This window comes from Kryptolebias marmoratus, linkage group LG20 (assembly GCF_001649575.2).
Source record: "Kryptolebias marmoratus isolate JLee-2015 linkage group LG20, ASM164957v2, whole genome shotgun sequence".
NCBI classification, from domain to species: domain Eukaryota; kingdom Metazoa; phylum Chordata; class Actinopteri; order Cyprinodontiformes; family Rivulidae; genus Kryptolebias; species Kryptolebias marmoratus.
The window spans coordinates 24,963,645-24,980,213 of record NC_051449.1 but is presented as its reverse complement, the minus strand read 5'-3'; the positions used below and the strand labels follow the sequence as shown (position 1 = coordinate 24,980,213).

At 40.3% G+C, this 16,569-nt stretch overlaps 1 protein-coding gene across 6 annotated transcripts in view; it reads left to right on the top strand.

Annotated features, from left to right (window-relative positions):
• The first annotated feature begins 415 nt into the window (after positions 1-415).
• depdc5 (DEP domain containing 5, GATOR1 subcomplex subunit) overlaps positions 416-16,569 on the top strand; it is a 77,812-nt gene continuing 61,658 nt past the window's right edge. For 4 of the 6 annotated variants that reach the window (XM_017439594.3, XM_037981884.1, XM_037981885.1 and 1 more), the window contains exons 1-7: positions 416-669; positions 1,626-1,719; positions 1,840-1,927; positions 6,277-6,323; positions 12,068-12,153; positions 12,246-12,329; positions 12,402-12,451. In XM_017439594.3, coding sequence (XP_017295083.1) covers positions 1,662-1,719; positions 1,840-1,927; positions 6,277-6,323; positions 12,068-12,153; positions 12,246-12,329; positions 12,402-12,451 — 413 coding nt within the window. In that variant the 5' untranslated portion in view covers positions 416-669; positions 1,626-1,661. The remainder of the gene's footprint in view (positions 670-1,625; positions 1,720-1,839; positions 1,928-6,276; positions 6,324-12,067; positions 12,154-12,245; positions 12,330-12,401; positions 12,452-16,569) is intronic. The other 2 variants (XM_017439598.3, XM_017439597.3) reach the window with 1 other exon arrangement.

Here is a 16,569-nt window from a genome sequence, read left to right as displayed (position 1 = left end):
GTTTTGGTCATACAAGGTTACAGCACATTATTTAAAATGGGAAAACATCCAACAGGAAAATGTGATTTTTGTTTTCAAGACGAGACAGTGTTCTGCCCAAATATTCAGTTGAGAGAAAGGAACTGATGTAGATTACAGGACAGCAAAGACCTTTTCAGATAAACTTTCCACTTCTGAATCGTATTGTTTTTGTTAAGGTACCTTAAGAAGACAAAATTAATAGAAAGAATATAGTTTTTTGTTTATTTTGTGAATATTTATTTATTTATTTAGTTTAATTTTAAAATCGGTGTAATTTATATTTAGCATCCCGATCCACACTCCATTCCAGTAGGTGGCGGTAATGCGCATCTAAACGTTGCTTGGCAACCGCCACAAAAACGAAGAAGAAGAATTGTCTCGCGCTGGTAAGATCTCTCAGCGAGAACCTATCACTTCACAGATTTTCATATTTTGCAGGAAGTGGAAGTGGTACGCTACTTAGCTAGCATACCACATTACACGTTTTCACCTTAACATCAGTTCTAAATGACATCGATCTAAGAATCCTGTGAGTTGTATGGCTATGGTTAGTTAGGATTAGTTAACTGAGCTAACAACTAACCGATCTTTAACCAGGACAGCACATGCCAACATACGAAGGAGCTTTGTGTTGGGATTTGGAGTTGTGTGAGTATTTACCTACGGCTTCATTTATTATTTAATGTTTTTTAAATGCGTTAGATTGAAAAGACTGTATGACCTGAATGGTGGCACTAGAGTGTCGTTTTATCTTAGGTTCTCACATTTTCGGGACTCGGTAATTAACTGTTTTGAGTTAACAAATTATTACATTTTCCAAGCTCAATATTTTTCACTAAAAATAATCCAAAATAAGCAAAGCATGTTGTGTCTTTGTGCTTAAAGAGCTTGAAAATAAGAGAACAAATCTACTGTAGGTGTGATACCAAAATTTTCAAAGATTCGTGTTAAATCAAGTTTGGATTGAAAAAGCTCTAGATGAACTTTTAAATCATACCAAGATATGTCTGGGTTAAAAGATTAAAATATGAGTATCTTAAAATTCTTAAGTTTGGGATAATTAACATCCTGAGTGTACAGTGAACATGAAAAAAATTGTCATAATTTCTGTGTATTTTTAGTCATGAAACCTTCAGCAAAAGTTCTTTGATGAATTTTCAGTTTCTTTTCAGTGGTTACAATAAGAATCAATTGGGTTTTGTGAAATAACTCAAACTAAAGCTTTATTCAGACTGAGTTTGTTTCTACAGAAAATGATATTGTTGTTTTTTTGTCAGTACCATTTCCATGAATCAAACTGCTTGATTCATGAAACAGTTTTTTGTTGGAGCAGAAGCTCAAAATTATGCCACAGCTCTCTCACATAAAAAGTAATCAACTAGATGACAAATTTTGGGTACTTTTCCTTTTTATTTTCAGTGCAGATTTCCATTATCATTATTCCGATTATACCAACCCACTGCCGAAGAATTCTTTTTTTTTTTTTTTTTAGGCAATGACCCTGTCAGATAGGAAAATCACAAATTTAGTGGTTACAGCTGAGCCAGCACTGAGAGGAACAGACCTACTATAAGGTACTCATGTTAACCTGTTTGAACTTTTAGAGAGAGGTGAACTGCTGAACTCGTTCCTGGTTTACTATGAAGACAAATAAGTCATACAAGCTTGTTCTCCACAAAAAAGGGTTTGGTGGAAGCGGTAAGAAGAAATTTACATTCAGCACATAATGTAACACATTTGATTAGCATTTATTTTGAAAGGCTGGATGTATATAGAACTGTCACAGTTAATGTTTTTTCTTTTTTTGTTTTTGAACAGATGATGAGTTAGTTGTCAACGCTAAAGTTTTCCCTCAGGTAAACTTGGGTGATATAATTGAAATCGCACACCCTACAGATGAATACAGGTATGTTGCATTGCAAAAGAATCTGTCTGTCTATCTACAAATGCTGACAGGTTTGTTGGTACGTTTTCACAATAACCAAAGGCTTTGAAAAGTTGAGACATTGTGTAAAATGTAAATAAAAACAAATTGCAATGATTTGCAAATCTTATAAACCTATATTTTATTCACAGTAGAACATAGTAAACATAACTGTTTAAGAAATTGTACCATTTTTAGGAAAAAAGATCATTTTAATTTTGATGGCAGCAACACATTTAAAAAAATTGTAACAGACCATGTTTCCCACTGTGAAGCATCCTCTCTTCTTTTAACAACACTCTGTAAACGTCAGGCAACTGAGGAGACCGCTGCTGGAGGTTTTGGAGGAGGATGTTGTTCTGTCTTGTCTGATGGAGGACTCTAGCTGTTCAGCAGCCCCTGGCTTTTCACTGTATTTTTTGTTCCATGATGCATCAAATGTTTTCAGTTGGTGAGAGGTCTGGACTGCAGGTAGGCCAGTTCAGCATCAACCTTGCTGAAATATACAAGGCCTTTCCTGAAAAAGACATCTGGATGAGAGCATATGTTGTCATAAAACTTGCATATACTGTTCTGCATTTATAGTGGCTTTCCAAACTGATATGCTGCCTATACTAGAGGCACTAATGCACCTCTATACAATCAGATGGACAGGCTGATAACAGGCTGGATGGTCCCTCTTCTCTTTAGTACTGAGGATGTGGTTTCCATAAAGAATGTCAGATTCTGATTTGTCTGACCGCAGTACGGTTTTCCACTTTGCTTCAGTCCTTTTTAAATTAACTTTGGCTGAGAGAAGATGGCGGCATTTCAAGATTGTGTTCATATATGGCTTATTTTTTTTTGCATGATAGAGTTTTAACCAGCATTTGTGGATGGCACGGTGAATTGTGTTTACAGTCAGTGATATATGGAACTGTTTCTGAGCCCATGAAGTGATGTTCAAAACTGAATCAGGCTTGTTTTGAATGCAGTAGCCCCTGAGGGTCCGATGATCATAGGCATCCAAAATTGACTTTTGGCCTTGTTTTTTGTGGACATAGATTTCACCAGATTCTTGAAATCACTGAATGATATATTTAGCTGTAGATGATGGGATAGTCAAAGTCTTCCTAATTTTCATTATTCTGAAATTCTTCCGGTTGTTGTTTGTGCTTATGCTCTATAATTGTGAGCAATGACGAAGTTATCTGGAAGGGGGTGATAGGGAGGAATGGCCTCCCTGATATGAACCTGAGCTGCGTTCTGTTGTTGGACTTCTGTGTTAGGCAGGCTGTCCATTACAACCACTATGCCGACCTGGTAAACCCAAACAAGTAGTGAATCCGGCCACCATCTCCACCTTTGACAAAACAGAGTCTATGTACTTGGGGGAAGAAGAGTCCAGCACCATGGCAGAGGACACCGAGGTAGTCAAAAAGTTCCCTGGGTGCCAGGGGTGGACGAGATTCACCCTGAGTTGCTGAAGGCTCCGGACGTTGTGGGGCTGACATGGTTGACATGTCTCTTAGTATCGCATGGAGGACAGGGACAACACCTGCAGAGTGGCAAACCGGGGGGGAGGGTGGTCCAACTATTGGGGGATCACACTTCTCAGCTTCCCTGGGAAAAGTTATTCCAGGGTGTTGGAAAGGAAGATCCGATCAATTGTTGAACCTCGGATCCAGGAGCAGTGATGTGGCTTTCGTCCTGGTCCTAGTGCGGTTAACAATATTTTCATTCTTTTGAGGTTGCTAAGGGGGTCATGGGACTTTGACTCCCCAGACTTCAGTTTTGTAGACCTGGAGAAGGCTTATGACCGTGTTCCCGAGGCATTCTGTGGGAGGATGGGTGCCTGGATTGCTTTTGAGGGCTATCCAGTCCCTGACTAACCAAATTAGGAGCTGTGTCTGCATTCTTGGCACAAAGTCGACCTTGTTCTCGGTGTGGGTTGGACTCCACCTGGGCTGTCCCTTGTGTCTGATCCTGTTTGTGATGTTCATGGGCTGGATCTCAAGGTGCAGTCGTGGAGAGAAGTGTGCCTGGTTTGGGAACCTCAGGGTGTCGTCTCTCCTTTTTGAGGATGGTGTGGTTTGTGTACTCCTCTCTCTGCTTGCTCTGCTTGCACTTTTACATTGCTTCTAAAAGAACTTAGCTTTCAAATGGGTGCACTGCCAAACCTCCTTGGCAAATGAAAGACTGGTCTGAGACGAGGCTTGGTCCAAATATGATGAAAATCAAACTTACAGTTATGAAAATATGACAGTGTTTATGCTAGACATTTCAGCATACACTCCCATTTATTTTGACTAAGACACTTTTCCATTCAATGGTTGCATTCTGTCTGGGGTATTGCCATGCTCAGGGTTTCCCCCAGTGTGTAATAAACCTGGCGGGCCGCCAGGCTTTCCCTCCCCCACCGCCAGGCTAAGCTCTGCTTGTTTATTGTAATATACGTCATTTGTTTTTTATCCACCCGCATCAACTTGACGCGTTGATCACCCCGTGAGGGTGCGCGCGCCAACAGTGACGCAATCGTGCTGTCCCCGCCCCTGCGCAAAGGCCCCACGTGGTGTAGCTTCACGTGGTTGTGCACCTCCCAATTTTGGAGACTTTGCGCAGACTGCCTGCGCCGCTCCCCCATTCAAAATGGCTGATTTCGGTGCTCCGGCCGAGCTGGTTCACCTGTATCAACACTTATATGATCCCTCTGTGAGAGATCACAAAGATAATCAAACGGCTCAAAACTCACAGAAAAGGAATGTTTAAACACTTGTGACACTTAATTGTGTACAGCATCAAGGTGAATTCTTGACTGCCTTTTTAAAGATTTCTCTGACAGTGGTAGAGCCCTCCTGGGTCTACTTCCATGGTGCCTTTTATGATTCAAACTTTGATGGATGGTAAGGTTGGGCGATTGGACAAACTTATCGACCATCGACAATAGGCTGAGCCATTAGACAATCATTTTTTTAAGAGCGATTTTTAAATTTATTTATTTTTTGCCTACACACACCCCCTTGCCCCTCCCCTCCCCCGAGTGCTACCAAGTGCAGCGCTGATTTATTCACTCAAACTTCTAACAGAAAGAAAGAGTAGTGTATGTTCAGAAAACATTTATTTGAACAATAACCACAGTGGTGGGAAGGGAAACAAACCAGTATAACTGTACTTACAGGTCCAGTGTTTCTGTCTTACAAAGTATGAAACAACAAATATAAAGTTAAACAATAAAAATGAACTCCTCCAGCAGAGAATGTGCGCTTCCATTAAAAAAAATCTTTGCTGCTGTTTTTAGTCTTCTACTGACCGATTTGGCGCAGATAAAATAAATAAATGACAAAATATTTCTAGAAACTACAATGTCTCAGAATCAGAACAAGAAGATAAAGGAAACTATTCCTTCCAGAAAGAGCTTATAAATTCTTTGAGAAGAAAACAAGCATGTTTACCATAGCAGGTTTCAGCAGGGGGCGCAGGGCTAAAGACCCTTCTGAAGGCGGGCTTGTTGCCCGTGTGCACAGATATTTTTGTGCCATTTGAGATGACAAAAAAATACCAGACGTTACCTGTGTGAATATATCGCCCATCATCATTTGTTGGACTGACAAATATCGGTTGAAACCTTAATGAATGGTGCAATCAGAAAATGACATCCCTTGACCTTGGAGTTTAAATGGTTTGCGTGGCTCTTGTCACTAGCTGTCTGATCAACCTTGGGTTGCATTTCCTGTTGGTTCCAAGTCCTGGGAAGTTGGCTATAGTCCCATTCTGCCAATATAGACAACTATACTCGGAGGAACATGAAGCTGCTTGGAGAAGGTCTTGTACTTAACTTTTAACACAGATATCTATAATCTTCTCTCTGAGCTTTTCAAACAGCTTTTGTCTTTGCTTTCTGTTCACACAACCATACCAGACTACTTAGTGACATGTTTGTTCCCTTTAAATAGGCTGACTGGCTGATAACAAGCTTGAAGACTCCTGTGAAACTAATGAAGGTCAAACATTTAGTTTGATCATAATGCAGAGATTCGTACTGTCTTTAAGGGTACCAACAAATCTGTCCAAACCATTTCACCATTGTAAAATAAACAACAAATCTTTTCTTTTCACAATTTATTTGTTTACTTTATCATATACTAAATGCAGATTTATTGGATATATTGGATAAATATGTTGAACTGAATCACTTTTCATGAGAAATGTAGCATTGATTCAATTAACTGTCAAGGTACCAAGATATTTGTGTGTTTGTATATGTCATCAGATTTCACTGAACTGTTTTAATCTACACAACATTCCACTGTTGAGCCCATGATATGACTTCCTTTCCTCTTTTTAATTCTCAGTCCTCTCCTGCTGCAAGTGAAAAGTTTAAAAGACGATCTTCAGAAAGGTAATCAAATTATAATGTCAAAAATAAATCGAAACTCTTTGTTTTATTTTAGCTGCTCCCTTTTCAGGGGTCACCACAGCGAGTCATCCTCCTCCATCTTACTGTGTCCTCTGTGTCGTCTGATCTCACTCCAACTACTATCTCCTCTTTGGCCTACCTCTTTGTCTTTTTCCTGGTAGCTGCATCTTTAACATCCTTCTACCAATATACCCACTGTCCCTTCTTTCTTCATGTCCAAACCATCTCAGTCCGTCTCTCTAACTTTATCTCCCAGTCCTTCAGCCTGTGCTGTACCTCTGATGACCTCATTCCTAATCCTATCCATCCTTGTCCATCCCAAGGAGAACTTCAACATCTTCAGCTCTGCCACTTCCAGTTCTGTCTCCTGTCTTTTTGTAATTTCCACTGTCTCCAAACCATACATCATAGCTGGTCTCACCACTGTCTTGTAAATCTTTCATTTGACCTTTGCTGCCATCATTTTGTCACAATTCACTCCTGAAACTTTTCTCCATCCTGTCTGGACTCTCTTTTTCACCTCTTTACCACACTCCCTGTTTTCCTAGACCAGGGGTGTCAAACTCCAGGCCTAGAGGGCCGCTGTCCTGGAGGTTTTAGGTTTTTCTGCTCCAACACACCTGATTCAAATGGTTTGATTCGTTCCAAATCATCAAGTTCTCCAGGAGTCCTCAATTTAAAGCAGGTGTTTTAAAGCAAGAACACATCTAAAACATGCAGGACAGCGGCCCCGAGGAATGGAGTTTGACACCTGTGCTCTGAGGGCTACTGTCAGATTTGGAAACACCAAATCAAGATTCTCCTGTATGAGGAAATTTAACTTTGCTAGAGCCTTGTAAGCCTTCAGTAGACGGCTTGCTGGGTATATTTCTTGAATGATATCTCTTGAAACATCACAGGTAGTCGGGGCATATGTGGTCACTGATTCCTCCAGCTCAGCTTTTGCTTTTTAGTATCTGTTTTATTGTAAATAGGCCTACAACAACAGCCAACAGCTGCAAGACAACAACAGCCACCTGTAGGGTTGCCACCTCACAGAAATTAAAATAAGGGACACTCACCATGGTGAGGTGCCCACAGAAGTGGCATACTTTATTTTATGTCTTTTTTTGTAAAAACAAAAATATCAATAGTGCAGTTATTACAGAGGTGCCAAAATGTACCAAAATTGTACACCTATCAGAGTAGTATAACTTCAACATGTTAAGCAGNAAAATTGTACACCAATCAGGGTAATATAACTTCAATATGTTAAGAAGAAGTTGATTAATCTTTAAATAAGCAAGTGTAACAAGTATTTGGTAAAAAGTCTACTCAAGTACTGAGTAACTGATCATAACACCAGATTAAATATTTTAAATTCATGTCAGACAGCCTAAAGTAAGTTCTGTGCAAATTCTGGTCCTTTAAAGACTAAAACCAAAATATTTATAAGGAGTTAGGTTCAGAGGCTGGTTCTAGACCAGATGTACCACGGGGGGCAGAGTAGTCTGTTTTTTTTAATGGGGGGCAAAAAAAAATAATGCAACAAAAAACAATATTTCATCATTTAATATATACAGTGCCTTGCGAAAGTATTCGGCCCCCTTGAACTTCTCAACCTTTTGCCACTTTTCAGGCTTCAAACATAAAGATGTAAATTTTTTATTATTTTGTGAAAAATCAACAACAAGTGGGACACAATTGTGAGGTGGAATGAAATTTAATGGATATTTTAAACTTTTTTAACAAATAAAAAACTGCAAAGTGGGGCGTGCGATATTATCCGGCCCCCTTGCGTTAATACTTTGTAGCGCCACCTTTTGCTGCGATTACAGCTGCAAGTCACTTGGGGTATGTCTCTATGAGTTTTGCGCATCGAGAGACGGAAATTGTTGCCCATTCTTCCTTGCAAAGCAGCTTGAGCTCAGTGAGGTTGGATGGAGAGCGCTTGTGAACAGCAGTTTTCAGCTCTTTCCACAGATTCTCGATTAGATTCAGGTCTGGACTTTGACTTGGCCATTCTAACACCTGGATACATTTATTTGTGAACCATTCCATTGTAGATTTTGCTTTATGTTTTAGGTCATTGTCTTGTTGGAAGATAAATCTCTGTCCCAGTCCCAGGTCTTTTGCAGACTCCAACATGTTTTCTTCCAGAATGGTCCTGTATTTGGCTCCATCCATCTTCCCTGTCCCTGCTGAAGAAAAGCAGGCCCAAACCATGATGCTGCCACCTCCATGTTTGACAGTGGGGGATGGTGTGTTCAGGGTGATGAGCTGTGTTGCTTTTACGCCAAACATATCATTTTGCATTGTGGCCAAAAAGTTTGATTTTGGTTTCATCTGACCAGAGCACCTTCTTCCACATGTTTGGTGCGTCTCCCAGGCGGCTTGTGACAAACTTTAAACAAGACTTTTTATGGATATCTTTGAGAAATGGCTTTCTTCTTGCCACTCTTCCATAAAGGCCAGATTTGTGCAGTGTGTGACTGATTGTTGTCCTATGGACAGACTCTCCCACCTCAGCTGTAGATCTCTGCAGTTCATCCAGAGTGATCATGGGCCTCTTGGCTGCATCTCTGATCAGTCTTCTCTTTGTTCAAAATGAAAGTTTAGACGGACGGCCGGGTCTTGGTAGATTTGCAGTGGTCTGATACTCCTTCCATTTCAATATGATCCCTTGCACACTGCTCCTTGAGATGTTAAAAGCTTGGGAAATCTTTTTGTATCCAAATCCAGCTTTAAACTTCTGCACAACAATATCTCTGATCTGCCTGGCGTGTTCCTTGGTCTTCATCATGCTCTCTGCACTTTAACTCAACCCTGAGACTATCACAGAGCAGGTGCATTTATACGGGGACTTGATTACACACAGGTGGATTCTATTTATCATTATCAGTCATTCAGGACAATACTGGATCATTCAAAGATCCTCACTGAACTTCTGGAGTGAGTTTGCTGCACTGAAAGTGAAGGGGCCGATTAATATCGCACGCCCCACTTTGAAGTTTTTATTTGTTAAAAAAGTTTAAAATATCATTTAAATTTCATTCCACCTCATGATTGTGTCCCACTTGTTGATTCTTCACAAAATAATAAAAAAAAAATCTTTATGTTTGAAGCCCGAAAAGTGTCAAAAGGTTGAAAAGTTCAAGGGGGCCGAATACTTTCGCAAGGCATTGTAAGTGAGCCAAAGAGCCACTTCTATCAGCCTGTCCAGAACCATCCATGGGCTGCAGGTCTGTTTCTGAGGCATTGGTTAGCATGTTTGCCTTTATTCTTATAGCTTGATAGGAAGTCAGGTTATCCAAACTGGTAAACCACATTAATAAAATAATACTGATCACAGAACACTGTAAAAACTTTAACATAAAGTATATCTTTATGTTAGTAAAGCAGGTACGTGCGGTCAGGGATGACAGGTGAGGCTCTGCCTTGTCATCATGACAAGAAAAAAAAAAAACATAAAATGAATATTAACATTTGTCCACTGATCTTTATGTATGACTAATTTTCAAACATTTTTATAGTCAAAATCGCTGAAATTGCATATTTCCTGTTCAGATACAAGGGTGAAACGCGAGGTGCGGCAGCAACGAGCCGAGCCTCTGAATGCGCAATCCATCACAAACTGCAATTGTCCCGTGCCTGTTGCCGTACCGCTGCATGTCGCCAATATAATGGTTTATATAGCCTGATTTTCCACAGTCTGGCTAATGTCTTTAACCATTTACGTTTAATGTTTGTTAGTAACATATTTAGTTTTGCTGAGGGGACATAAAACCGCGGTGAAAAGGCGAAGGGAGAGGCAGGCAGTACTCTGCCGCATTGAAGGGGGCGCACGTGAGCCAACGGGAGCTTGTTGCTGCTGTCCTTTCACGCAGAGGCCAGTGAGAGTCATGTGCACTTCCCCGAGCCGTTAGTTTTTTGTTTTGCTTCATCGGACTGCCTAAATGGTAATTGTAACATTTTTTCTTATCGTATCTTTAATACGTACGTGTGTGTGTGTGAAGAACGCTCATGAGATATTAAATAACCAGCAGCCAATTGAATAAGCTACCCTTTTGGGTTTATATATTAAATCTGACTGTAAAGGAGTCAGTGCCTCACCAACCATGAACCTCACCTCACGTCACTGTAGTAAAGATATAAACATTTTTCCTACACAGAAATCCCTAACAAACTATTTTAATGTTGGACAAATAAACTCTTCACAATATTTATTTATTTACTGTTAATCTTTTAGTATGATTTGTTCTTTAAACTGCCGTTTATATTATTTTGGTTAATACTATTATATATGAAAAAACATACCATCCTGATCCAATAATCAAACCATAATAGTCTACTTAAAGCACCAAAAGTAACTTATTTGATCACAGCAAAATGTTCAGTACCATATGGGTCTCAGGAGCTGATTGAGGGATTAAGAGACACTGATGTCTGGTTCTTCTGGGTTCTGACGGGTCTGTAATGTTTCTACTGATCCATTCTGTCTGATATCATACAGCACACCGGGCGACACAGTGTTTTTATTGCCTGTATTCATCCTCACTGACGCTGTTCATCCTGGGATGTGCATCTTCCCACTCACGTCTGCACTTTTGCAAGAGTTTTTGCTTCTAATGTGAGGTATCGGATGGACAGTTTAAAAAGACGCAGGTTGATAGCAGCTCACCTCGGCTGTGTCCGTCGCTAGGCAACTGTGACGACAGTGTTGGACCGTAGCGGGGCGCTCCTGCCACAACAACTTTAGCCTGGTCTTAATATTTCCTGTTTTATTTTGGTCATTATTGTTGATCCTCTTTGCTCTATGTTGCATCTCCGTATATTCCTGTCTACTCTCTTCAGTCCTCTCACTGTCCCATATTTTCCTGGCTAACCTCGTCCTCTGGATGACTTCCTGCACTTTACTGTTCCACCACCAGGTCTCCTTATCCTTTTTTCTCTATCCAAATGACATACCAAGTACCTTCCTACGTGTATTTCTAATCACTGTTGCTGTAGCAGCCCAGTCATCTGGGAGCTCTTTCTTACCACCCAGAGCCTTTAACAACTCCTTTCTGAACTCGTCACAACTTTCTTCCTTCCTCAACTTCCACCATTTGGTCATCTTCTTCACTACAACAGTCTTCCTACACACCACCATCCGATGCTGTCTGGCCACATTCTCCATTGTCCACTATCTCCCTCAGGTTACCTCTTCTACACAGAATGTAGTCTACCTTCGTACTCCTGCATCCACTCTTAAAGGTCAATCTGTGTTAATGTCTTCAGATCCGGGGTTGTTCAAAAAACATCTGAAGCTGCATCCTCAAATGTCCAGGTTTAACCCTGCTGAGAACAAATGATAATTACCAAAAAACTGTTCAAAGTCTTCCTATCATTTTTAAAGTGTACTCTAGTAAATAAAATCATAAACATGGGTCAAGCTGCCATGGCAAGGTTTCTGAAATCAGGAACTGTCAGGTGTCTGCTCTCATATCTAGCCCACTGCAGAGCCAGCCATCCCTTGAATACAATACTCTTTCCAGCATTGTGCGTATTGAAATGAAGTAAAAAATAAATCCTCACAAATTGAACACAACTTCATAAAAACAAAATTTTGGTGCTACTTGACCTTGCTGCCACTCAATATTCATAATTTAGAATTCAGAAGAATAAAGGACCTAATACTATATTACTGAAATAGTGCAAATGCTTCTTGGAACTTGGATCATGATGAAGATTTTTCTTTTATGCAGAGACAATCAGTGTGGACCAGACTGTTGCTCAAGCTTTTAAGCTTCGTGCATACCAAGATGTAATTGTTAACACAGTTGACCCAAAGGTATGTGCAGCTGGGCAGTCTTTAGTTTCTTCCCCCCTTAGGGGAACATATAATATGTAATAAGTTTGTATTTTTCTGCTTTTCCTTAAAAGGAAGTAACCCTAGACCTTGTGGAGCTGACTTTTAAAGATCAGTACATTGGCAGAGGAGACATGTGGAGGCTAAAGAAGAGTCTGGTAAGCTGTGTGAACACTGTTTCAATGTAAGACTGTAGGTGAAAGCATTAAACTTTAGTTTCTGTGTTTCAGGTGAGCACATGTGCTTATGTGACCCAGAAGGTGGAATTTGCTGGAATCAGGTAAAGTTGCACAAGACAATTTCTGTAATATTTACATAATTGTGAAATAAAAAAGTTGGGAAACCCCTGTTAAAATGTTATAAATGTAATGTTTTTATTATTTTTATTTATTTAATCATTTGGTACGAATATATAATAAAGCTCGGTACTACAGCCTAGTACATATCAGGTAAGTCCTCTACAAGTACCATGAATGTAACTGGCATGTTCATAGTATGTGCACAGGTAGCAAGCAGGTACCTGGTAAGCCCTGTGTTAGGCAGCAAGCCACGACATTGTGTTTGCACAGCCATTATTTTAAAACCACAAGTTGTTTTTGTGTGCATGGCTTGCAAAACTGTGTTGCTGGCCGTGGACATTTTTTATAAACTATAAATACCACAAAATATTTCCACTGCATTCTCCAAATCCAAAAAAGGTTATAAAACAAAAACAACTGGACTTCTAATCTGTAGTTGAAGACGTTTCGCTTCTCATCTGGAGAGTTTTCTCAATTCAAAAAGCAAGGAGTGTGGAGTTCAAGCTTTTAAAGCTGAGATGCTCTGTAAGCTGGATTCACATGCAGATTGTTCTCACTCTCCTCACAACAGAGGCTTGTTAGGGTCCTTGTTTGCCTGACACACAGATGGGCCACTCTGGACACATGAATGAAGATGTTGATTAGGGTGAAAATCTGTTTAAAGTTGGTTTCTCCCTTTTGACATAGATGGCTTCCTTTACCCCACTCTCAATCCATCTGTCTTCTCAGTCCAAAATATGAACATTTTGGTCCTGAAAGGAGTGTCCCTTATCCTTGAGGTGTAGGTGAACCGCTGAGTCTTGTCCAGAAGAGGTGGCTCTCCTGTGTTGAGCCATGTGTCTGTTGAGAAGCTGTTTTTTTCCCCCTCCAAAATAGAGGTCTTTTTGGATTTACCATGTTCTGGATGACTGAGAATCTATACCAGCACTTTGCATACTAGAAATTCTGAATGTCAGCAGACAGACTTGTCAGAAAGGAAATTCACAGCTCCATCCAACAGGGATACACCAGAGATCTTGCGACTCGCACACATTGCATATAATAAATAAAACTGCCTCCTTAGCTTGTGGCAGGTCAAGGCTGCCCGAAGGTTAAATTCCAGTGGCGGGTGGTGCATTTCACACTTAGGCCTTCAGTGATGTCCAACTTAGTCAATAAATACCTTTTATTCTGCCAGCATTTATAACACCAGCATGAAAAAAAAAATAGGCTATTGTCCGGCGCATTTTAAAAATCAACAAACCCGCATCAGCAATTAAAACATATCTGGTATGCTACTGTCAAAACTAAATAAAATAGAATAAAAAAAAAATAAAATGTTTGCACTCACCAAAACGGCTGTGTCCCCCAAAACACAACACAAAATCCATTCTGGAACAGGTTAGCTAGCTCGGGGTCGGCCGTCCTCCTCTAACGAGATCTAGCTTCTCTTGAAAAGTTTGTCTTGAAAACAGCCTTGCCAGTATATCAGCAACCAAATCAACGTGTTGCTCTCCTTCAGCCATTGCTCTCCTTCAGCCATTGTAAAAAAAAGTTTTTAGCCGTTAACAGTCCCGGGTGTGACTCTGTTGATCTGCATAGCACTGCCGCGGCTCAAACTAGTAAGTATCCATATCCAATCACAGGACGCATAAATGTCACGTTCAACGTGAGGCCAGCTAGAGGACCTTACTGACACAACTCGTGATCTGATTGGCTATCGCAGCTGTCTATCAACTGTATTTGCTCGTTGACTTACAGCACAGACGCCAGCATTGTTGATTCTGAAGACCCGGGCAGATTTCATACAGCCTGGCAACATAAGAGCTGAATTCTGATTGGATAAAAACTCTGACCTAAAAACAACAGCACTGGAAGGAGCATAATATGACATGAAGAGAATATGAATACTTTTAGATATCTGGGAAAGTAAATTAAAAATTAAATGAACCTTTATCATAATTATGATGATTCTTAGTTATGAAGGCCTTGCTGGCCCTGACGGCCCACCACTGTTAAATTCCCATGGTGGTGAGAAGTTTTTTTTTGCTGCCTTTTTGTTTTTGTTTATCTTACTTTTAATAAATTAGTTTTCTAAAAGATGAGTATGCATTCTGGATTCGCCTCCTTCTCCCCGCGGCCTGACAAGATCCACCACTACCAGAAGTCCACTTAGCTGCTCATCTGGAAGCTTCCCTTCCAGCCCCTGGTCTGTGAGGTCGTCCAGGACATAAGACCGACCTGAGCTTCCAGAGCTCGGCTGTCATGGCTCCACAGGAGGCCAGCAAGGCTCACCTGGTGGGACTCTTTGAGGACACCAGGACAGGACACAACGAGACAGACCGCTACAAGAGATCCTTCTTGCCCACACCCATCACCATCTATAACAACTCTTTAACAAAACCAGGTTAATGAGCTACAACAACATTTAATTTCCCTTTGGGATTAATTAAGTATTTTGAATTAAATCGAACTGGGAGAGAGGCACACATAGAGCTCTGCTGGAATGAGTAAACTTTCCAGGGTGGGTGGGAAGTGTGATTCCTCGATAGTTGGAACACACTCTTCAGTCCCCCTTTTGAAAAATGGGACGCCCCAACCTTGTCTGTCACTCTGCAGGTAAATGGACTGTACTTATATATCATCTCTAGCCAACCAGGCTACTCAAAGCACTTTACAACACACACGATTCAGTGGTTAAATCACCTCTTCTTGTTCTGCAGAAGCCTGTTAATCACTCATTGATTCAGATCAGGTGTGTTGGAGCAGAGAAACAAGTAAAACATGCAGGATGGTGGCCCTGAGGACCAGGGTTGGAGACCCCAGATCTAGAGGTTTCTGTATCTCAGACTCTGCCTCCTCAAAGGTGGACCTTGTGGCCAGTTTTAAGGAGGTGCTCAAAGTGCCCCTTATACTACTGGACAATATCTCCAGTCTGCGTCAGCAGTTCCTCACCCTTTCGAGAGCAGCTGACAGAGAAAATCAGTCACATTGCAAAAATCATGGAAAGTGACATCTCATGGATTTTAATAAAACTGGGTGTGTGAATAGAACTTGGCTAGTGTAAATCTTTCCCAAAATATTTTGGCATAATATTAAGTGGTTGCCATGGTATCCAGCCGTGTGTTTGGGGGCAAATGCACCTGAAATTCAGCAAGTTAATAAGACCAAAAATGGCACTTTTTAATGCATAGACAAAATACTATATATACTTTTAAAATATTTTTTAAACACTGTTTTGTGAAGAAACATATATCTTCTTTGTGTTTTTGAACATTCTGTGCCTTTGGAACAGATATTTGATGAAATACAAATCTTTAAAATAAGGTCCTATTTCGAGCTCTCAAATTAGTTAAAAAACACGCTTCACTAAAAATTAAATTGTCGGAGTTTGGACCTAATCGGTGACTTCATATTCAATAGATATTAAGAAAAATAGTGTATTTTCTTATATGTGTAAAAAGATTTAATTGACCTTTTTGAAAATGCCCCAATAAAGGAGGCAGAAACTTGAGGATTCGATGCATTCTAGAGTGATTTTTGTTGTTGAAACGGTTCAACGGAACATTTACCGCCACATGTTGTCATAACAACAGCGTATGCACCGGGAGTTTCAACCATAGAAAACGACTTTCAATTGACTCGAAGTATTATCGTAAGTATATTTAGTAATTTATACTGAAATAATTGCTTCATATAGTTGATTTACAACCATTTTTCATGTAACAGTTATTGTGGTTGCATAAGAACAACTAGAGCTACAACGTGGAATACGTTTTTTCTCCAGACCAGTTGTCATGATTGATTAGATCTTTCTTGTTTCAGAATCAGATTCATTTGGACTAAAGTATCTGTGGACTCGGCACAATGAGCTGCTCATTTGCCGTGATCCCAGGACTTTTTCCACCCATCGAGTGTGGCAGCAGTTCAACAGAATCTGAAACTGTTTTGCCACTGAACGATTGCAAACGCAATGTTCACAGTCATCTGCAATCCACCCATACAATTGTTTATACATATATTCCTGTTTTGTAAACCAAGAACTGCAGCATGGTGACTTGCTCTTGACTTTGTCATTGTGAACTGCAGTCATCTTGTACGTGCAAGTGTCCATATTTCA